Genomic DNA, 22900 nt, shown 5'->3' with positions numbered 1-22900 from the left:
GCTCTCTGCCAGTAGGCCACACTCCCAGCCTGGAGCATACTTTTTCACAGCATAATCAAAGGTACACAGTGGTTTGAAGGTTTCAAGTCCATATGAGTGAACTAGACTTAATGACTGATATTTAATAGATGGCGAAAGTGCTATATGTCACCTGTAAAATTAGGATATCTGAAGGCACTTCGGGGTTTCCTCTTTTCTCTTACCCTCTGGGACCACTCACTTAGGGAACTGTTAAATTGTAAGGACATGTAGGCTACCTATGGAAAGGTTCACACAGATAAGAACTAAAACCTCCCACCAGCTATCAGGTAAGTAAGCTAACAAAATGAGATGAGAGCAGCCCCAGCTAAAATCTTCGTGGCTACCTTACAAATCAGGCTAACCTAAACCTCTAGCTGCTCCCAAACTTCTGGTCTAGAGAACAGTGAGGTAAATGCTGTTAAGACACTAGGCTCTGGGACAATTACACAGTGGCTACCTAATATGGGTAGAAAAGCCTTTGGGGAATTATGAGAACTCATTATGCAAAAGTCTATTGATCAATATAGATGGAATCTTGCTCAGTGTTTAAGACCAGAGTTGAACAAGCATGTTTCATAAACATGCTTTTTTTTAATGCTCATACTATGGGTTGAACTCAGGGCCTCTATACTGTACCTGAGCTTTTCTGCTTTAAGGCTGGAACTCCACTTGAGCTACAGCTCTACTTCTGGCTTTTTAGTGGTTAACTGGAGATTAGAATCTCACAGAATTTCCAGCCCAGGCTAATTTATAACTGTGATCCTTAGATCTCGGCCTTCTGAGAAGCTAGAATTAACAAGTATGAGTCACTGGCCCCCAGCTCAGTTAAGACAGTATGAAAAAGAAAATTAAAGTCCAAAATTGTTAATAGTAACTTTATTGTTTCACAGGTGCAAAAGAATCATAATTTTGATGCATTTACCATTAAGTTTATAATAATGGTTATACATAAATTATATAGATCACACAAAATTTTCTATTTTATACTATTTAGAACCAGATTGTTTCTGATAAATAGGTCCAGAGGACAACAAAAGTTCTTATGAATGGCTGAGTCCAAATATGCAAAATATAACTTCTGCTTTTGACCATGTTGCTTTAAACTTCTCAAACATGCATGAATATATTCTAGTTTTAAGGAGAATGTTACACATGGCCTTATCTTGCATTTAGGGAAAAGGCTAAGCTCAATTTCACATACAGTATTCCTTTCCTCTAAATTAATCTCAAAAGAGGACTCTAAACAGAGACAGATACGTTTTGGGGGTTAGTATTTCCCAGTAATGAAGAAAATACACGATCAACATTGAAACAAAATAAAAAGGAAGGAGAGTTTCATTAGTAACCAAGATAAGTGGATTTTTTTTTTAAACAGATTACAGGAATTTTAAATAGCAGATCAGTCATGCTACTTAGGGAGATCAGACAGATTCGAACACTTACAAAGTGAATAACTTTATTAAGGTCCTGAAGGTGAGTGTCCGGCGGTGCTGGGTAAAACATATCACAGGTAAGAAATGGGAAACCTACCTCAGCATTTCTGAAAGGCACAATCTATGGGAGACCTAGTTAATAAACTCTTACTGGATGTACGTGGAAAGGAGTACAGTGAGCTGTTTAAAGAATGAGACCTTCATAGATTGGCCCCTCAGACTCTCGTGATTCCCGCCTCAAGCGCAAATGTTCCAGTGTGTTATGAAAATGTTTGTTAATCTGCTCGGTTTCTTCACTGGACTCTAGATTTGGAAGATCTTCTCTAATCTTTTGGATAAGCTGGTTCAAGACCTGAATTGTTACCTATAAAAGAACATGTACAATTTTAAGATCAAGCCTGTATCACATAAAGGTAACTCAACATACTAAAGGAATTTATATGACTTTCATCAACTACCTAATTATGAAAAAGGAAAAATGAGAAAATGATTCCTAGTTTTAACAACAACTACTAGCTATTCATTAAGAAAAATACAAACAAAAACACCTTAAAAAGCAAAGTAACCAGAGATATGCCTAGTGGTAGAGGGCATGCATAAAGCCCTGGGCTCAATTCCTCATTACCACATACATAGAAAAAGCTGAAATGGCACTGTGGCTCAAGTGGTAGAGCACTGAGGCAGACCCTGAGTCCAAACCCCATCACTGGCAAAAAAAAAAAAAAAAAAAAGTAAGTGAAAAAGCAAAGTAACAGGGTTGAGGATTTAGTTTAGTGGAAGAGCACTTGTCTAGCAAGTACTAGGCCCGGAGTTTGGTCTTCAGCACCACAAAAAATAATAAAGCACAGTAACCTGAATCAGTAAAAGAAGAACAAAATGTGAGCTTATTTCATCTATAAATTGTGAACAACACAAATATCCCAAAATATTACATAGTAACAAGTGAAACTATTTGGCAGTTTAAAATATACAGTGATTCAAGATGCATCTCTGCTGACAGAGGACTGTAGAGAATGAAAAGGCCCAGCAGGTGCAACGTCAACTCTGACTTTCAGACAAGATGAAGCAGCTCAGCAATAGACTTTTTATAGATCAAATCTTCTAGGGCAGGAAGGGAAAACATTTAAAAATAACAACATTTCCTAGTTCACGTACCGCATCATTTTCCTTTTCATAAAAGTAGATGTATCTATTCAGAATTTCTATAAAAAGCTGTACTTGTAGAGAGGGGTCCATGCACTGATTGGCTATTTTTAGAGCTTTCTTTAGGCACTCCATTACCCTCTTGCCTCCATGAAGCTAAGATAAAGAGAAATTGAAGAGATTAATAAACCATTTATGTCTCATTTTCACAAAAGAAACATGACAGTGCTTTTTCATCAGCTCTCAAAATAAAGAGTACATTTAAATACTGTGCCTTCTTCATTAAAAAAAAAAAAAAGGAGCCAGGTGTGGTGGCTCATGCCTGTAATCCTAGCTACTCAGGAGGCTGAGTAGCCCGGGCAATAAAGACCTAAAGACCCTGAGACTCATCTCCAATTAATCACCAGAAAACTGGAAGTGGGGTTGTGGCTTCAGGAGTAGGGCGGTAGCCTTGAGCTGAAGAGCTCAGGGATAGCTCCCAGGCCCAGAGTTCAAGCCTTATGACTGACAAAAAAAGAGAGAAAGAAAGGGTAAAGTAGATCTCAGGAAAGTTCCACTGAAGAAAATACACACTCAGGACACAGAGCTTCATGCCAGATTTTGGATACTTGCAGGTCCATTTTTCCCACAATGCCTCCTAACTTCCATTAAAGATATGCTGCCTTTCAACAAATATAAAACTTTCACTTGATCACTTCAAGCAAGCACATTATGTGCCCTGTTTGACTAGAGAAGATTGTAAGATGGCAGCTTCACTACAGGAAGATGCTCCATACTCTCTAGTAACTTCTTTTAATAAAGCAAATAACCTCGTCACATTTCTAAACACCTCAAATGTTTCACTCCCAGAACACGAGTTCATGGCAAACAATTCTGCAGATCTTACCTCCTCCCCATTTTTGTCTGTGTTTCTGCCAGACCAGAAGAGATGTGCACAAGTGCTCACTGCTCGGCCCTGATCAGGTTTTTTGAGAAGTTTGGATGCAGCAAGTGCACACTGAGTTCTCAAGGGCTCATGATTCTCCTCACTGAAGCATTTCATCCTCTCAAAAGTACCAATGATCAAAGTTATGGCAGCCAGCTGTGCTTTTGAATCACTGATTTCATCTTCATACACAGAAAATGCCTGGTTGAAACAAAGCAAAAAAGATTGTCACTTGAGCATTTTCCAAAATTCATTTTTTTCTTATGAGGGTTATTTTCTTTCTTCTTTAAATAAAAATTTATTTTATTATCTTGAAATAGGAGTTTCAAAATGTCAATTTATGTTGGGTGCTGGTGGCTCACACCTGTAATCCTAACTACTCAGGAAGCTGAGATCTGAAGATTGCAGTTCAAAGCCAGCTGGAACATCAAAGTCTTTGGAATTCTTATCTCCAATTAACCATCAGAAAACCAGAAGTAGTGTTGTGGCTCAAGTGGTAGAGAGCTATCCTTGAGCCGAAGAGCTCAGGGACAGCACCCAGGATCAAAGTTCAAGCCCCATGACAGACAAAAAGTACCAAAATCAGAAAGAGTGTCCAAGGGGGAATAAATCTAGAGGAAAAAAAAATAAAAGACAAAAGAAATAACTGCAAATAGTACATTTAAAATATGAGAGAGAGAGAGAGAGAGAGAGAGAGAGAGAGAGAGAGAGAGAGAGAGAGAGAGAAAGAGACAGAGAGAGAGACAGAGAGAGAGACAGAGAGAGAGAGAGAGAGAGAGAGAGAGAGAGAGAGAGAGAGAGAGAGAGAGAGAGAGAGAGAGAGAGAGAGAGGGAGAGAGGAGAGGGCTAAGAGGATGGCCTAGTGACAGAGTGTTTGCCTAGCATGCACAAAGACCCAGGTTCAATTCCCCGGTACCACATACACAGAAAAAGCCAGAAATGGGGCTGTGGCTCAAGTGGTAGAGCTCTAGCCTTGAGATAGCCCAAGGATAGTGCTCAGGCCCTGAGTACAAGGCCCAGGACTGACAAAAAAGGGGGGGGGAAGGGAGAGGAGAAAAAAATTAAAACAACAACAAAAAAAAATTCCTTGTTTCCACATCATGAAGATGATGAAATCATTTTGATCAGTATCATTTTGCATGGTCATATGTACATAGCTACTGGGCTCTGCTAGGACTACCCTACACATATACTAATTATTATAAATGAGAGTGAAACCATGGAGCCTATGTTTCTTTGCGGCTGGCTTACTTCACTTAATATGATTTTTTCCAAGTCTTTCCATTTCCTTACGAATGGGGCATTGTCATTCTTTCTGATGAAAGCACAGAATTCCATCATATTTTCTTGATCAATTCATCTAGTGAGGTATATCTGGGTTGGTTCCAAATCTTAGCCACAGTAAAGAATGCTGCAATGAACATAGTTGTGCTGGTAGCTTTAGAGTGGCCTTGTGATCATCGGGTAAATGCCCAGGAGTGGGATTCCTGGATCATACCTTCATACTGCTTTCTAGAGTGGTTGAAACAGTTTACATTCCCACCAACAATATTCCCTTTTGGCCACATCCCTGCCAGCATCTACTATTATTTGTTTTCTTGATATTGGCCATTTTAAATGGAGTGAGGTGGAATCTCGATGTCTTCTTCATGTGTCTATTGGTCATTCTTGTTTTCTCTGATAGTGAAGTCTCTTTTAAATTCTGTAGCCCACTTATTAATAGAGTTGTTTGTTTGAGGATTTACTCTTGTGGGGTTTAATTTTTTGAACTCTATATTTTTGACATGAGGCCCTTGTCTGTTGTAAAGCTACTGAAAATCTTCTCCCAATCTGTGGCTTTCTATTTAGCTCCCTAGCTATGTCCTTTGCCATGCAGAAGCTTTGCAGTTTAATGCAGGCAATAAGAGGTCATAAAATGGTGAGAAATCAACAGCTATCTTCTCAGGAAAAGAGTATAACCATGTGTGTTACCACAGAAACTACAAACAAGGGACTCCACACAGTAAAATTAGACAACCCAGAAAAGAGAGCAATTCCTAACCTGGGACATAAATTCATATGCAACTGTTTCATGATTTTCAAAACCAATTTCTCCAGCAGCTAGTGCTCCTTGAAGAAAAAGTCTTAGAGGTAATTCTGCCAGCTCTGCTTTAATTAAAGCACTGATAGTCTGGTGAGCAAATGAAAAGATCTTCTGACATTTCTTTTCCCATTTGTCATCCTACAATAAGAAAAAATTATTTTAAATTATCTTAAGTTCAAGATTAACTTGCACAAGAATATTTATTTTACTTAAAATTCTAATAGAACCAAACAGCAAAAGCAGTGAAGGTGAGCTCACAGTTTTCCTGTTATTTTCCTTTTCTGTCTCATTTATGGTGCACACAAGTACATCAAGTAGAATGTCTTCTTAAAACCCATTTGAGGCTGGCTGCTGCCTTTGCAATTTATATATATTCGACTGTTTTTCCTGATAAGAAAACAACACACCCCTAATTTTTGGAGAAAAATAGGAAAATATACAAAAGAATTTTAAAAATTAAATCACCCCTAAATCTGTCACTAACAATAATCACTGGTAACACTCTGATATTAATGTCTTCTTTTCTGTTTTCCTTATATATAAATAAATGTAGCCGAGATATTTTTTTTCTAGTCATGGAAACTGAACTGTGGTCCTGGGCACTGTCACTGAGCTCTTTTGCTCAAGGTTGGTGTTATACCCCTTTGAGCCACAGTGCCACCTTCGGTTTTTCAGCAGTTAATTGGAGATAAAGAATCTCAGGGGAATTTTCTACCTGGACTGGCTTCATACCATGATCCTCAGATCTCAGCCTCCTGAGTAGCTAGGATTGTAGGCATGAGCTGCTGCTGTCTGGCTTGGCCAAGATCTTTGTGTATGGTTTTTTCAAAGGAGCTAACTAGAGCTGGGTTTTTTTGTTGTTGTTTTTTGTTTTTTTAAAGTTGGGCTCATGATGCTAATAATTTATATCCAACTTCTTTCACTTATTTTGTCAATAATTTTCTTTTTTAAATTTTTTTCATATATTTTTGTCAGTAATTTTCTTCATACTATTAAAAGTTATTTGGGGGGCTGGAAGCATAGCCTAGGGGTAGAATGCTCACCTAGCATGCACAAAGCCCCGCATTAGATTCCTAGGTACCACATACTCAGAAAAAGCTGGAGGTAGTGCTATGGCTCAAGTGGCACAGTGCTAGCATTGAGTGAAAAAAAGTGTCCAAGGACAGTGCCCAGGCCCTGAGTTCAAGGCTCAGGACTGGCCAAAAAAAGTTATTTGGACAAGAGCAAGGACTCAATGCTCAGGTACTTAAGGTCAGTGATATGAAGATATAAATATATTTATATAGACACAAGTCTATGATGAGATATATATATTCTATAGACATTGATAAATTATATACATCAATATGTATTTATATTCTTAGATTTATGTGCCAGTGATTGCATAGAGATTCCTTTCTTGAATACCTGTTCGTTAAACATGACATTTGAAATATGATATAAAAAATCAGTGTTAATGAAACCTTTTAATTAAAAAAAAGTTACTTGGGGGTAGGAATGTGGCTTAGTGGTACAATGCATGCCCAGCATGCATAAAACTCTGGGTTTGATTCCTCAGTACCACATACACAGAAAAAGCTGGAATTGGTGCTGTGGCTCAAGTGGTAGAGCAGTAGCCTTGAGCAAAAGAAGCCCAAGGACAGTGCCCAGGCCCTGACTTCAAGCCCCAGTACTGGCAAAAAAAAAACCAAAAAAAACCCAAAAAGGTATTTGGTAATATTACTGATTAGAAAACCAACTAAATGTGAATATGATTTGTTAAACTGCTCCTCATTAGAAAGAATCTATAAAACATGAATAATCTATATACATAAACCTTTACCAAAATCTGAATTATTATTTCACTTAGCATAATATTCTCTAGATGCGGAGGCCAGGAGTCCACATACATGGAAAAAAGCTGGAAGTGGTGCTAAGGCTCAAGTGGAAGAGCTCTAGCCTTGAGAAAAGTTCAAGGACAGTGCTCAGGCCCTGAGCTCAAGCCCAGGACTGGACAAAAAAAAAAAAAATTCTCCAGATGCATTAACATTTTAGGAGGGGCCAGGAGTATAGTCTAGTAGTAGACTGCTTGCCTTCCATGTACAAAGCCCTGGGTTCGATTCTTCAGTACGACATACACAGAAAAAGCCAGAAGTGGCACTGTGGCTCAAGTGATAGAGCACTAGCCTTGAGAAAGCCCAAGGACACTTTTTGCTCAAGGCTAGTGTTCTCCCACTTGAGCCACAGCAGCACCACTTCCAGCTTTTTCTATGTATGTAGTACTGAGGAATCAAATCCGGGTCTTCATGCATGTTACGCAAGCACCCTACCACTAGGCCCAATATTTTTAAGAGTAGCCAAGACACCTAGGCACTAGGGACATAAACAATCCTAGCTACTCAGAGGCTGAGATCCAGAGGATCTCAGTTCAAAGTCAGCTCGGGTATAAGAGTCTGCGTGACTCCATCAGTCTCCAGAGCAAACTAGCAAAAAAAACAATGCTGTTAGGCATGGCTCAAATGTCAACTGAGCAAGCAAGCAAACAGAGCAAGCATAAGGCCCTGAGTTCAAGGCCCAATGATGACAAATGAACAGTAGACTTACTAGGATTAAAAAAATATATATATATATGGCTATATATTGCCTGTTGTCTACAAGGAATGTGCTATCCACATTTCTAACACTATTAAGAATGGATTCTCATGATATCACAGCTTTTGCTGAAATCAACCAGAAGATTTATTATAACTATTAGTAAGGTTAAATATTTTACTGTTTTCAACCATCCAAATTTCTCCCTGTAGATACAATCAGTTCTCTTTACTTTTAAAAGATGATAATGATCATAAATTTGTTTTAAGAATTAAATGCAACAATTCAAGTAATATAGTCCTTGACTCAATGTGTGGCACAGAATACATGTTAGCTGCTATTTTTGTCTTCTTTACTTTTTTTTTTTTTGCTTCTCACAATTTTTTCATCTTACTAGTGACAGTCTGTACTCCTTGGCAACCACCCATCTACTCTCTGCTACAAATCTGACACTTTTAGATTCAAAATGTAAGTGGCTCTGAGAGTCTTTTATGTTTCTGGCCAATTTTATGTAGTACAATGTTCTCTATTCATCTTTATTGTCACAGACAGATTTCTCTCACTTTTAGGGCAGAATAACACTTCATTGTGCATATATTATGTAAACACATACCATAAATTGTTTTTCTACTGACGAATACTTAAGTGGTCATTTTAATTCATGTGAATGTAAGAGTACTGATGATTAATGATAATGAATACCTTTTTTGTATCTGTTGGCAGTCTGCCTATCTATCTTCTTTGGAAAAATTTCTATTCAGGTTTTTTTCTTTTCTTTTTTTTAAGCCACTTTTAAGGTCAAGTTAATTGTTTTCTTGCTATTTAGTTCCTTAACTATTTTAGATATTAACCCCTTAACAGATATGATTTACAAGTATTTTCTCCCGTTCATTATGTGATGTCTTTATATTATTGATTGCACCTTTGTATACAAAACCTTTCTTAGTTTTATACAATCCATTTGCTTATTTTTTACTTTTGGTGTCATATACAAAAAACCATTGCCAAGACCAATGTCAAGAAGGGTTTTTCTTGCTTTCCCCTAGGAGTTTCATACTCTCAGATCTTTTTTAATTCTTACATCCATTTTGTAGATGATACAATATAAAGACCTAATACTATTCTTTGGAAACACGATGTCCAGTTTGTCCAACATCATCTATTAAAAAGACTGTCCTTCCCAAAATATCATATTAACAGTATTCTGGAAAGAATTAAGACTGGTTAACCATATGTTCATGAGTTTATTCTGCTCCATTGTTCTATGTGTCTTTTTTTTTATATCCGTATCACACTATTCTGATTACTGTAATTTTGCAATATACTCTAGGTTTTATTATTACAGTCACAAATTCATAACCATAAATTGGTGAAAGAGTAAAGCTGTGATAATAAAAACTGATCAAGACTCAATATGTGCACACCCAATGCTATGGACATGGTACTGTAAATATAAACACAACTACATAGACATAAAAACTTATGATTCTATAGACATGATTACATAGATTAATATGTATCTATGACATATAAACCCTCAGCCTAATTTTGATTGTGTTCTAAAATCTAAGTGCCAGTAATTGTACATAGAGATTCCCTTCTTGAATACTTGTTTGTTAAACATGTCACTCAAAATATGATATAAAGATCAATGTTAATAAATTCTTTAATAAAAAAAAGTGGTCAAAATACACTATTCATACTGGTAAGAGTTCAGAATAAATCTTTCTTTTCTCTATTATTAGGAAACAAAATTTACTAATGTTTATTCCTTAACACAAACCTGGCTGCCCAACTTTCACATACATAAGTTGTGGTATGCTCTTCAAAATGAACTTTTAAAAATTTTAGCAATGAAATATTCAGAAAAATCATGTATAACTCATTAAATTATTTGATTATATGCTTTTATGAATAAGTGATTATACAATACAGCTATTTTGTTAGGCAAAGTTAACTCAATTTAGAGCCTAGAAAAAGTTCTAGCATAATTTTAAATTGCTTTTCTAAGTGTTTTATATAATTTGAAGCCTGTATATGATTTACCAACATGTTAGAAAGAATTAAAACAAGATAGATAATGAACCAGGAGTTACAAAAAATGGGATTATAATATAGCATCATCTCTCTATATAAATTTTAGAAATTCTCTATTAATAACATACACACAGTGAGGATAAAACGGGAAAAAGTGTAGTGATATACTTAAAAGTAGACCCACCACTTTAGAATTCTCTTTGTATCGAAAAGCCAGCTGATATGCCGCAAATACCAAAGGTGGTAGTGTGAAGCGAATCCGCTGATTTCCACCAGCTCCAAAATGCTTTCGTGCTGTGTTTAGAATCTGACAATAACAAACATTTAAGTTTATAAATGAGTAATCTATAAAACCAAATAGTGACTCTGAACATCAATCACTACTACCATTTTGTGAACTAGCTAAAAGCTAGAACTGAAAGTATGACCAAGTGGTAGAGCACCAGCCTGAGGGGAGAAGCTAAACCAGGGAATAAAAGCCCAAAGTTCTGCATCAGTTCCAGTACTGGTACTAAATAAATACAATAAATGAATGAATAAGTGAATTCAGGCTCTGAAGTACAGATGGCTTTACATTTAAAAATAGGTTACAGCGTTTTCTACTATGTGTGATAAATATGCCCCAGTATCATCTGAAAAACATGATAGTATAATCCCAGGCCTGGCTAGAAAAATAATAATGAATGTGAAATGTTATCAAAACCTGACACAAGCATGTGCTCAGAATATATTGGTTATTGTTAAGATACAAAACAACTATTTACATATTGCTGGTAAATCATATTTCTAATTCATAAAATATTGAGCGCATTTAAATCAAGGGAAATACTAAAAGATACATTATAAAATAAAACCTGTGGATATCTCAGAAAAAAAGCAGTTCATAGAACTTTTTCTGTCCTTTACGCTTTCTTTGTTATCATTATTTTTAAGGAGTTGTATAAATAGGTTACAATTTCATAAGTCAGGTTATAAGTAGAATGCTTCTTAGGCATTTTTTAACCTTTCCCTTCTCTTATGAAACATCTTTTAATATATAAAACATTCAGGTTTTGTGAATTTCTCTGATATAGTTAATGGATAAATAGTTTCATTCCCTCTTACAATAGTTAGAATGTATACAGCCATACCAATAGTTAAAAAAGTACACAGCCATACCAATCAGTCATTTCCTAGCTACAAAGTTGTATATTGGCTGGGCACTGGGGGCTTCATGCCTTTAGTTCTATCTATTCAGGATTCTGAGATAACGACATGTGTTGCAAGAAAGTCCATGAAACTAATCTCAAGTGACCACCAAAAAGTCCTAAGTGGGGCTGTGGCTCAAATGGACAAAAAAGCTCAGGACAGCACCCAGGCCCTGAGCTTAATCCCTAAGACTGGCATGCACGTGTACATATTCATGCATATTCACACACATACACAGTTGTGTACTTACTATATGTGACTTCAACAGAAAATGAAAACACACGAATCTCACAAAGAAACACAAAGAAATCATTTAAAATAACCAGTCACTGAGTGTGCACAGAGCACACTGTCAAAATATTCATCCCTAGCTAGGCATGGTGGCTCATACCTGTAATCCTAGCTACTTAGGAAGCTGAGATCTAAGGATCAACGTTCAAAGCCAGCCAGGGCACAAAAGGACCTGAGACTCTTATCTCCAATTAACCTCTAGAAAATGGGAAGTGGGGCTTGGTTCAAGGATGGGGGGGTAGCCTTGAGCTGAAGAGCTCAGGGACAGTGCCCAGGCCAAGTTCAAGCCCCATGACCCACCAAAAAAAAAAAAAAAAAATCATCCCCTAAGACAAATCCTTGAGACTCGAGACTCGAACTAACCAACAAAGAACTAGAATTAGAGGTTCAATTAGTAGCACCAGCTTTGGGCAAAAAAGCTGAGAACATCAAGACCCCAAGTTCAAGCTCCAATAGTGGCATACACATGCACGTGAGTGTACACACACACACACACACACACACACACACACACACACACACACACACACACACCATACTAGCAACTGAAATAAACCTCTTATTCCAAATCAACTATAAATGAGTACAAGAAGGTAAATCATGACAAGTCAAGAGGAGACAATCAGGATCCACCCTCAAATAACTTCATTTCACAAATGATTTTTTTTTTGTGGGTCGTGGGGCTTGAACTTGGCCTGGGCACTGTCCTTGAGCTCTTCAGCTCAAGGCTACCACTGTACCCTTGAGCCAAGCCCCATGTCCCTTTTTCTAATTAACTGGAGGTAAGAATCTCAGGTCCTTTTGTGCCTGGGCTGGCTTTGAACCTTGATCCCCAGATCTCAGCCCTGGCTTTGAACCTTGATCCTCAGATCTCAGCCCTGCTCAAATGATCTTTATGCCTCTAACAATAGTTAACTACTTTGCATAAACAAGAACTAGACAGACATTCTACTTTCCATTAAAATAAATGATTCCTGACCTGTTGTCATGCTCCTGCTTGGGCAACATATTTTATTCACTTCACAAAGATTAACTGAGGACTAATGGTAACTGAAGACTGATTTGTCTTTATCAGGAAATAAGGCCTAAGAAAAAGGTAACTCAATTTTAAAGTGTTTAATACACTTTTAACGGGACAAATACAACTTGGAAAAATAAAAAAAAAATTATTACCAAGTTTTTTGTTCCTTTTAAAGTTTATTATGAAAAGCAATACACAGTCTGAAAAGTTTAATACAGAATAATACCACCTAAAGAAAAGCTTTTCTGGAACTCTTACAACATTTACAAAACAACAACAATTAAAAAGAAAAAACCCTCAAACCATAGCACCTAACTTGTTTCTTAAAAGATCCAAAACTTTACAATTACTCATTTATATAAAAGGCCTGGGCTGGATGTCAGTGGCTCACACCTGTAATTTTAGCTCCTCAGGAGGCTGAGATCTGATGATGGCATTTCAAAGCTAGCCAACGGAGAAAAGTACATGAAATTCTTATCTCTAATAAACTATTCAGAAAAATCTGGAAGTGGGGTGCTGTGGTTCAAGTAGTAGAGTGCCACCCTTGAGCAAAAAAAGGCTCAGGGATTGTGCCCAGTCCCTAAGTTCAGGCCCCAGTATTGGTAAAAAAAAATAAAATAAAAGGCCTAGCGCCAGGCTCAGACTGGTAACTCTGACTACTCCAGGGGTTGTGATCCAGAAGCCAGCCAAGGGAAAAAAAAAAGTCTATCCTTAAAGTACCAGCTACTAGCTGGGCACCAGTGACTCCTGCCTATAATCCTAGCTACGTAGAAAGCTGACATTTGAGGATCTGGGTTCAAAGCCAGCCCAGGCATATCCATGAACCTCTTATCTCCAATTAACCACTAGAAAGGGGGTAGGGCAGCAGCATTAATCTGAAGAATTCAAGGACAGAACCTAGGTCCACAGTTCAAGCCCCACAACTGACCCCCACCCCCCAAAAAAAGCAACTGTTGAAAATGAACTATACAACTTGTGAGTGGGGACAGGAAGGAAAAACTGGGAGATAGAAAAGGGGTGACTTGGGGCCGGGAGCTTGGCCTAGTGGTTAAAGTGCTTACTTAGAAAAGGGGTGACTTGTCTAAAAGGGAATATATTCATTACCTGACAAATGACTATAATCCCTTTGCACATCACTTTTATAATAAAAAAAAATACGAATTGAGGGAGCATGGCCTAGAGGAGAGTGCTTGCCTAGTATACATGAAGCCCTGGGTTCAATTCCTCTGTACCACATACACAGAGAAGGCCAAAGTGGTGTTGTGACTCAAATGGTAGAGTGCTAGCCTTGGCCTTGAGAAAGCCCAAGGAACTGTCCTGAGTTCAAGCCCCAGGACTGGCAAAAAAAAAAAAAAAGGGTTACAGGGTTACAGTAAATTAACACATACCAAATACTGCTGATCAGGGTCATCAGACCGGAGAAGATGAATGAATCGGCCCACAAGGCTCTGCTCATCAGCAAAGTCTTCTGCATCAGGGTCTTCTATAGGCTGATCTGGCTGATCTTGTATCAACGTGGATACCAAATTCATTATAGAGTCCACCTACAATATAAGAAAAACAAGAAATCCACTGAAATAAAACTATCAGCATATAACAGCACTGTCAAAACATAAAACTGGGCCAGAAGTGTGGCCTAGTGGTAAAGTGTTTGTCTAGCATGCATGAAGCCCTGGGTTCTATTCCTTGATACATACCCAGAAAAAGCTGGAAGTGGTGCTATGGCTCAAGTGGTAGAGCACTAGCCTTGTAAAAGCCCAAGTACAGTGCTCAGGCCCTGAGTTAAGCACCATAACTGGCAAAAAAAAAATAAATTTAAAAAATAATTTGCAGGGGCTGGGAGTTTGGCCTAGTGGCAGAGTGATTGCCTGGCATGCATAAAGACCCATGTTTGATTCCTTAATACCACATACAGAGAAAAAAGCTAGAAATGGTGCTGTGACTCCAGTGGTAGTAGCGCTAGCCTTGAGAAATCCCAAGGACAGTGCTCAGGCCCGGAGCTCAAGCCCAGGACTGGCAAAAAAAAAAAAATAATAGTAATAATAATTTGCAAAATGTTGATACTTGACTGTCAAGATACTCATAAATGGTAACATCTGGACAGAAATGTCCCAGTATTTATCAACCACGGTTAAACTCTTTGTGATGGAAGTGGAGGTAATATTTGCATATATTTCTAGTTTTCTAAGTTATAAGCTATCTGAAATATTTCCTTACTTTCCCACGTGTCTAGATCTCAAGGTCTAAAATTATAACTACATATTCTGTTTCTCTAAATAAAATGTTGGTATTATCTTACCTGGTCTTGAGAGACAATTTCTGTGTTATAATCCAGAACATTACTCAGCACATAACAACTCATACTCTTTCTGGATTCATAGTCAAAATACTCAAAAAGTGGGTGGAAATGTTTTAATTTTAAGACTGTTAAGATATTGTTATAAGTATCAACAGGTATCTTCAAAAGTCTGGTGAGCTCCTTTGAAACTGCACTACTGGTAGCAATACTATAAAAAGAAAGAGTAACAAGCTTCATTAATAAAATTAACTTGTATATAGACATATAGCATTTATGTCATTAGGATTTTCAGACATTACATATTAAAAGAAATGAGTCAAATAAACTATCCACAAATATTCTGATGAACTTTTAAGAGGATTAAGATGGACAAGCATGTTGACATACACCTTTGATCCCAGCACTCAGAAGGCTAAATCAGGAAGATTGTGAATTCAAAACTAACCTGGGTTACATAGTGAGAACCAAAACAACAACAACAACAAGCCCTCAAAGTATAAAAAAGGATAAAGATACTTATCTAAACATGTAACTATACATCTATTATTGTTTCGCTGACAAAGTCTCCAACCTATGAGGCAAACTATACAGATGGAATTAGCTTCTAAGGAGGCTGAGCTCTCACCATTGTGGTTGAAGCCAGCCCAGGCAGAAAAGTCCATGACTCTCCTATCTGTTAACCACCAGAATGATGGAGGTAGAACTGTGGCTCAACTGGTAGAGTAGTCTTGAGCAAAAATCCTAAGGAATATCTCTCAGGCTCTGAGATCAAGCTCCAGCCTGCTCCAGTACTAGCACATACGTATATGCGCGCTCGCATGTGCATACACATGTGCATACACAGATGGAAGAAAAAGTGAGAAAATGAGAAAGAAAAAATGATAAGCACCTACAATTTTACAATATTCTTTCAAAAATTAGTTTAAGTTGTAGTTTGATTCCTAAGATTGCCAACGAACAATGAATATTCATGATGAAAACAAGTAGAAAAAAATCCATGGGGCATAGCTAGGTTTTTTTTTTTTTTTTGCCAGTCCTGGGCTTGAGCTCAGGGCCTGAGCACTGTCCTTGGACTTTCTCAAGGCTAGAGCTCTACCACTTGAGCCTCAGCACCACTTCTGGCTTTTTTCTATGTATGTGGTACCGAGGAATCCAACCCGGGTCTTCATGCATGCTAGGCAAGCACTTTAACCACTAGGCCAAACTCCCGGCCCCATAGCTAGGTTTTTATAAGAGTTAGAAATGGGGATTTATAATTATTCTGTATATTTTGGCTATAAAACTCACTTGGGTAAAATATAAACATCATTTTTCTTTCATACTTTTTTTTTTGGTCTATTGTGGGACTTGAACTCTGGGCCTGGACATTGTCCCTGTGCTCTTCAGCTCATGGCTATCATCCTACCCCTTGAGCCACAGTGCCACTCTGGTTTTCTGGTGATTAACTGGAGATTAAGAGTCTCATGGACTTTAGTGCCCGGGCTGGCTTTGAACTGCGATCCTCAGATCTCGGTCTCCTGATTAGCTAAGATTATAGGCATAAGCCACGGTGCCCATCTTTCACACTTATTATTTTTTTTTTTTTTGCCAGTCCTGGGCTTGAGCTCAGGGCCTGAGTACTGTCCTTGGACTTTCTCAAGGCTAGAGCTCTACCACTTGAGCCTCAGCACCACTTCCGGCTTTTTTCTATATGTGGTACCGAGGAATCGAACCCAGGTCTTCATGCATGCTAGGCAAGCACTTTAACCACTAGGCCAAACTCCCGGCCTTTCACACTTATTTTTAAGGTATGTACTGTTTTTCATTTCATACACAAAAAGAGAATAACCAAAAAGTAATAATAAAAAAAAAAGAGGTAAAGGGAAAGACATGTTCTTGATATAGCTAAAACACTGGGAAAGCAGGTAATGAGAAAAATTATAATGAGGTAAAATTATGAATAATTTAGAGGGAAAAAAAGCACTGGATTGACCCAAATTTAGATATGGGGAAATGGGATAGTAAAGAGAGCTGAGATGTTGGTTAGGTTACCAAGATCAAAACTGCCCACAGTGGTCACTAGGAGGTACTCAAGGTTCAGGACAATTATAAGGAAACTGTTCCCAAATGGCACCAAAGCCAAAAGTCAAAATAGAAAAACATTTGTATCAACTTAATTTCTACACCTGTCTGTAATTTTTCAAAATGTACTCATTTCAGGAAAACAATTCTTAGAGATGGATTGCTTGACATAGTTTCCCTACCTGTTTCAAAACTAGCTTATTCATACACAGAAGAATCTGAACTAAAAACTCTGGTCTGTAAAGCAGTCCACAAGTGTCATTCACTAAAGCGTAACAATGAAGAAACTGGTGACCACTTTCTGTCCTGATCCAGCAACACTAATCATTACTATCTTAACACTGCTTAAAATACAACAAACGCTAACACTTAAAAGAGCAATTAAGAAAAACAAATCTAGGACCAAAAAAAGTAAAGATTTTTACAAGAATGTAACTTACTGTTCAAGGTTGAGCTTATTGAATATCTCCACAGTGGTTTCTAGAACTTTATCAACATAGTCCACACGATGTGGGTAACATTTCATCGCAAGATTAATTAGAGAGACTTGTAATGACACAACATCCTCTGATGGCATATCCTGTCTAGACTGAAATTTTGAGAAAAGCATAAAATTTATTTCATTGATTTACAGCAGAGATATTTCAAAGTTCTGAGAACGGAAGAGGAGAAATGCTATACAAACCTGTATCACTGTAGCCACCTGTTGTGAAAATATGTCAAAAAGTTTAATATCAGCTGGGATTCCAGGTCCATCTTCACGATGGGCAAATAAAGCTAATCTAAAAAAGAAAATACTTTTATTTTAAAAGGCAAAGAGCTCTTGGTAGTAGGACTATGGATGACATTTTATTGCTGCTTTTCTGTTTACCTTCTACAAGCCAATTTCTCCTAAAATACTGAAAATTACTTTTTAAAGAGGACATTAGGGGGCCGGGAGTGTGGCCTAGTGTTAGTATGCTTGCCTAGCATGCACGAAGCCATGGGTTCGATTCTCCAGAACCACATACACAGAAAAAGCTGGAAGTGGCGCTGTGGTTCAAGTGGCAGAGCACTAGCCTAGAGTAAAAAGTGTCCAACAACAGTGGCCAGGCCCTGAGTTCAAGCTTCAGGACTAGGGGGAAAAAAAAAAGAAGACATTAGCTGTGGTGACCCATGTTGCTAATTCCAGTGCTCAAGAGGCTGAGGTATACTGGTCATTGAGTTCAAGGAAAGTCCGAGCTACATAACAATACCCTACCTCAAAAAAAAAAATTGAATATATTCTTATTTTTAGCTTAACAATTTTGCCAATGATGCTTTCATCATTTTTCTTTATACCATACTAGAATATTTCTTAAAATAAGATTTTCAATATGTTGATTTTCCCAAATATTCTGAAACCTTAAACAGAAATGGACAAAAATGCACTGAAGACACAAATATACCCAACAACTAATAAGCCCTAAAGATAATACTAAAGCTAAGTGCCTTGAGTCTATAATCCTAGCTACTCAACAGGCTAAGGTCTGGGGATTGTGGTTCAAACTCAGCCTGGGTAGAAAAGTCCGTGAGACTCTTATCTGTAATTAACCACAAAGAAAGCAGAAATGAGGCTTAAAAGGTAGAGCATTAGCCTTGAGCAAAACAGCTCAGGGACTCAGGCCCTGAGTTCAAGCTCCAAAACTGGTACCAAATCTCTAGACCTTTAGGATTAAAAGCTAAATTTTGTTCATGTCCAAGTCAGATAAATATCTACTATTATTATTATTGATAAGTTCTTATTATTGGTTATAAGTTATTATTATTTATAAGCTCTTATTATTTATAAGTTCTTTAAAACCACTGATATAATAAAGATGTAACAAAAAATTCACAAAAGTACTTTAAATTCATTATTCCCATGTCAAAGCATTTACCTTCAAGTATTAGAAGATCTTACCTGTCAATTAAAGCAATGATTATATTTTTCACATTTACATTTTGGTGTAACTCAGCACAGGCCCGAAGAAAAGGATTCAATGTCTGGAGATGAAATTCATCAGGAAAAACCTAAAAATCAAAACTAATTAATACAAATTAAAGTATTTCAGGCTAGGAGTTAGGCCTAGTGGTAGAGTGCTTGCTCAGTACCACATACATAGAAAAAAGCCAGAAGTGGTGCTGTGGCTTAAGTGGCAGAGCTCTAGCCTTGAGAAAACCCAAGAACAGTGCACATGCCCTAAGCCCAAGCCCAGAACTGGCAAAAAAAAAAAAATGTATTTCATATAATATTCTGAACTCATATATGGTATTTAAAGTTCTAATTTGTGAAAAAAGTATTTAAATTTCATATAATTATACTCAAATATATTATCTTTAAACTCACTAAACATAAACCCAGGCAAAAATAAAAATACTCCATTAACAAAATATACCTACAATTAAACAAAAAGTAACTAACCTCGAAAACTCTTTCCTAAAATTTTTTTTGGGAAAAGATATTAATACAAAGAAAATGTCAGGTACCAGTGACTCACACTGAGTATAATCCTAGCTACTCAGGGAGCTAAGATCTAAGAATCACAGTTCAAAGGACTAGGCCTGACAAGTAAATACACTGGGCCAGCAAGTTAGTCTATGAAACTCTATCTCCAATTAACTACCTAACTGCCAGAAGTGGAGGTGTCTCAAGTAGTAGAGTGCCAGCTTTGAGTGAGAGGATGTCAGGGTGACCTTCAATTCCCAAGCTCAAAAGATTCTTCTATGTCAGCCACTATAGTGGCCAGGACTACAGTTATAGACACTTGCCACCAACTAGCCCAAGATATTTTCAAACCATTAAAAATACTGGTAAAAATACAGTAAAAAAGGATGGGTCCTTTTGAGAAATGAAATAAATGTTCCTACCTACCTGAATAATACATTCCATGAGATATTCTTGAGCCAAAGCGTCCCTACAATTCACAACTTGTTCCAGTATACCTGTCAAAACAATCTAAAATGGAAAAAAAAAATGGTTAAAATTTTCAAAATTCTAAACTATTCCTCTTACAATATATTGAACACATTCTTCGACACATACTTGGTTTTTCAACTTTAAAAATTTTCAGACATTTTAAATGAATTGCTTTTAGCATAAAGGTTATATAGAATTCCTATGGTTTGCATTTGTGCGTGTGTGTGTGGATGTGGATCTATATAGTCTAAAGAATCTCTTTATCTTTTTGTTTTGCGATAGGGTCTCATTATGAAGCTTAGACTTGTCTTACTCTCTATGTCCTGCTTTCTGGAATTATAGGTGGGTACCAGAACAACTAGCTAGTAATTTATATGTACTCTAAGGTGACAGACTTTCTCTAGTTTTAGTTTTATATTTAAGTCTTCTGATCCAGTTTTGGAGTTTTTCTGTAAAGAGTGACAGGAAGGACTTAGAAATTTTTGTTATTATTGTTTGTATACAGATTTTTAGTTATTCCAGAATGATCTGTTGAAATGTGGCCCTTGAACATTTATGAGAAAATAATTGGGAGGCTGAGCACTGGTCGGTCACATTTGTACTCCAAGAAACTAAGATCTGAGGATCACAGTTCAAAGTCAGCCTAGGCCAGAAAGTTTATCTCTTATAAACTACTCAGAAAAGGCCAGAAGTGGTACTATGGCTAAAGTGGTAGAGTAATGGCCTTGAGAAAAAAGGCAGGGATAATGCCCAGGCCTTGAGTTCAAGGCCCAGGTCTGGCAAAAATCAAATGAACAAACCAATAAATAAATAAATGGGCTGGTCACTAGTAGCCTAGTGTGGTAATCCTAGCTACTCATGAGGTGAGGAGCTAAGGATTATGGTTCAAAGGCTGCCTAAACAGGAAAATCTGTAACACTCTTATTTGCAATTAAACTATCAAAAAAAAAAAAAAAGCCAGAAATTGAGCTGAGCTGTGACTCAAGTGGTAAAGTACTACCTGTGAGCAAAAAAACTCAAGATCAGAACCCAGGTCTCGGGACCTGCACAAAAAATTCACAGGCGTACACACACACACACACACACACACAGATTCTCTAAACTAGGTATTGGCAAATCTAACTCTCCAGTTTTGTTTTTGAAATGCTGAGGGTGGAATCCAAGCCCTTGTGCTAGACAAATGCTGACCTCTACCCCTCTCCTTTCTCCCAACCCATTTCTCTCTTATTTTTGCAAATAAAGCCCTACTTACTCATTTTACTTGTTTTAGCTGTTTTTCCACTACAACTGCTGAGTTTACCAACTGTATACTCGACAGCTTATAACACTAAAATATATATCTGATCATTTACAGGGAAAGGTCATCGATTTCCTACTTTATTCTCCTTTGTAGATTTGTGTCTACCACTTTCTTCATATCCCCTTACATGTCTATCTATATTTATAGGTATTAATATCACACTATATATATTTTGGTGCTGATCTAGAATTAGGTTGTCTGTGTAATCCAACTTGGTCCCCTCTAAAAAAATTTATGCTAGTTTAGGTTTAATTTTTTTCATATACAATTTTAGATTTCAATTTTTTTTTAAAAAAAGCCTGCTGGTATTTGATTGAAATTATACAGAAATCTGTGGATAACTTAAGGAAAACTGCTATCTTCACAATAACTCTTTTAACCTACAAATATAGTGTATCTTTTGGTTTAATTAGGTCTCGATAAAAGCCACTGAAAACAGGTTTACTTTTTTCTTTTTGATCAATTCTGGGATCTGAACTCAGGGCCTGGGCATTGTCCCTGAGCTTTTTGGGGGTTTTTTGCTCACTGTTAACACTCTAAGCCACATTCTGAACCCAAAGGTTTTTTAACCTAATATTTAACAATCAGATATCAGTTTACATATTACAGCAAGATGACAAGCAAAGAGATATAAACCTGTTTGTAACGTTCCACATTTACACCTTCCAACTGACTGAGGCGCACCAAATTTGTCCCCACTAAAATTCTCAGCTCTTGTCTTTCTCGTTCTCTTTTTTCTCTATCTCGGCTATGTCCTTGATGTTGCATTCGCACCCAGAGCTTGTTCATTTCTGCAAAGTTGAGCAGTACAAAATCCATGGAATCACTGATATCACCAGTTGTTTCTTCACTGCAAAATAAAAAAGTTGGAAACATCTTTATATAGGATTTAAATTGTAGAAACAACTTAGCTTCTCTGTTCTATTCATTTCCGTCTGATCTCTGTAATATATCCAACTTCACGAGCTTAGCATAGTATTTTAAGGACAGATTCTAGATGAAAAAAAGAACAAAAAAAGAGGACACGAAGGAAGTGGTGCTGTGGCTCAGGGGTAGAGCACTAGCCTTGAATTGAAGAGCTCAGGAACAGAGCCCAGAGTTCAAGCCCCACAACCGACCAAAAAAAAAAGAGGACACGATACAAATTTAAGGGAACAAATTACTTTCCAACTCTACCTTCACTTGCTATTTTAGCAAAAGAGCTCAAGGACAGCACTCAGGCCCTGAGTTCAAGCCCCACAACTGACAACAACAACAACAACAAAAAGCTACTAATTTAGAAATTAAATATATGGATAAACTTCTTCTTCAAAAGAATTAAAATTTTTCAATCTAGAGATCTATTTCATGTAAAATTTACCCAGTTGTTTGAAACCACAACAGACCATCTCACACTGCTATCACAAAATAGTACAGTCACATAGATAAAGGAATGATGAAATGTCTGTTTCATATCTAGATGTCTCTGTGAATAAAGGTTTTGTTTTTTGTTTTTCTTTTTGAGTAATTGTTCTAATAGATCATTAAAAATCATATATTCTTGGGTAACTAGCAGTCTATAAATTATATAAATTGGCAAATATTTAAGAAACAATATATGAGATTTTCTT

At 37.1% G+C, this 22900-nt stretch overlaps 1 protein-coding gene across 1 annotated transcript in view; it reads right to left on the bottom strand.

Moving 5' to 3' along the window:
* Window positions 1–869: 869 nt before the first annotated feature.
* Vps35 (VPS35 retromer complex component) overlaps window positions 870–22900 on the bottom strand; it is a 36405-nt gene continuing 14374 nt past the window's right edge. Inside the window, exons 6-17 of the mRNA XM_090357688.1 lie at window positions 21927–22140; window positions 19946–20029; window positions 18995–19104; window positions 17759–17855; window positions 17514–17662; window positions 15013–15220; window positions 14102–14257; window positions 10398–10520; window positions 5564–5743; window positions 3484–3723; window positions 2610–2753; window positions 870–1818 (exon numbers count right to left, since the gene is read on the bottom strand). Of these exons, the coding sequence (XP_090213814.1) occupies window positions 1639–1818; window positions 2610–2753; window positions 3484–3723; window positions 5564–5743; window positions 10398–10520; window positions 14102–14257; window positions 15013–15220; window positions 17514–17662; window positions 17759–17855; window positions 18995–19104; window positions 19946–20029; window positions 21927–22140 (1885 nt within the window). The 3' untranslated portion in view covers window positions 870–1638. The remainder of the gene's footprint in view (window positions 1819–2609; window positions 2754–3483; window positions 3724–5563; window positions 5744–10397; window positions 10521–14101; window positions 14258–15012; window positions 15221–17513; window positions 17663–17758; window positions 17856–18994; window positions 19105–19945; window positions 20030–21926; window positions 22141–22900) is intronic.

This window comes from Megascapheus bottae, chromosome 24 (genome assembly GCF_031878675.1).
Source record: "Megascapheus bottae isolate mThoBot1 chromosome 24, mThoBot2.hap1, whole genome shotgun sequence".
NCBI lineage: Eukaryota > Metazoa > Chordata > Mammalia > Rodentia > Geomyidae > Megascapheus > Megascapheus bottae.
This window is presented reverse-complemented; position numbering and strand designations above follow the sequence as displayed.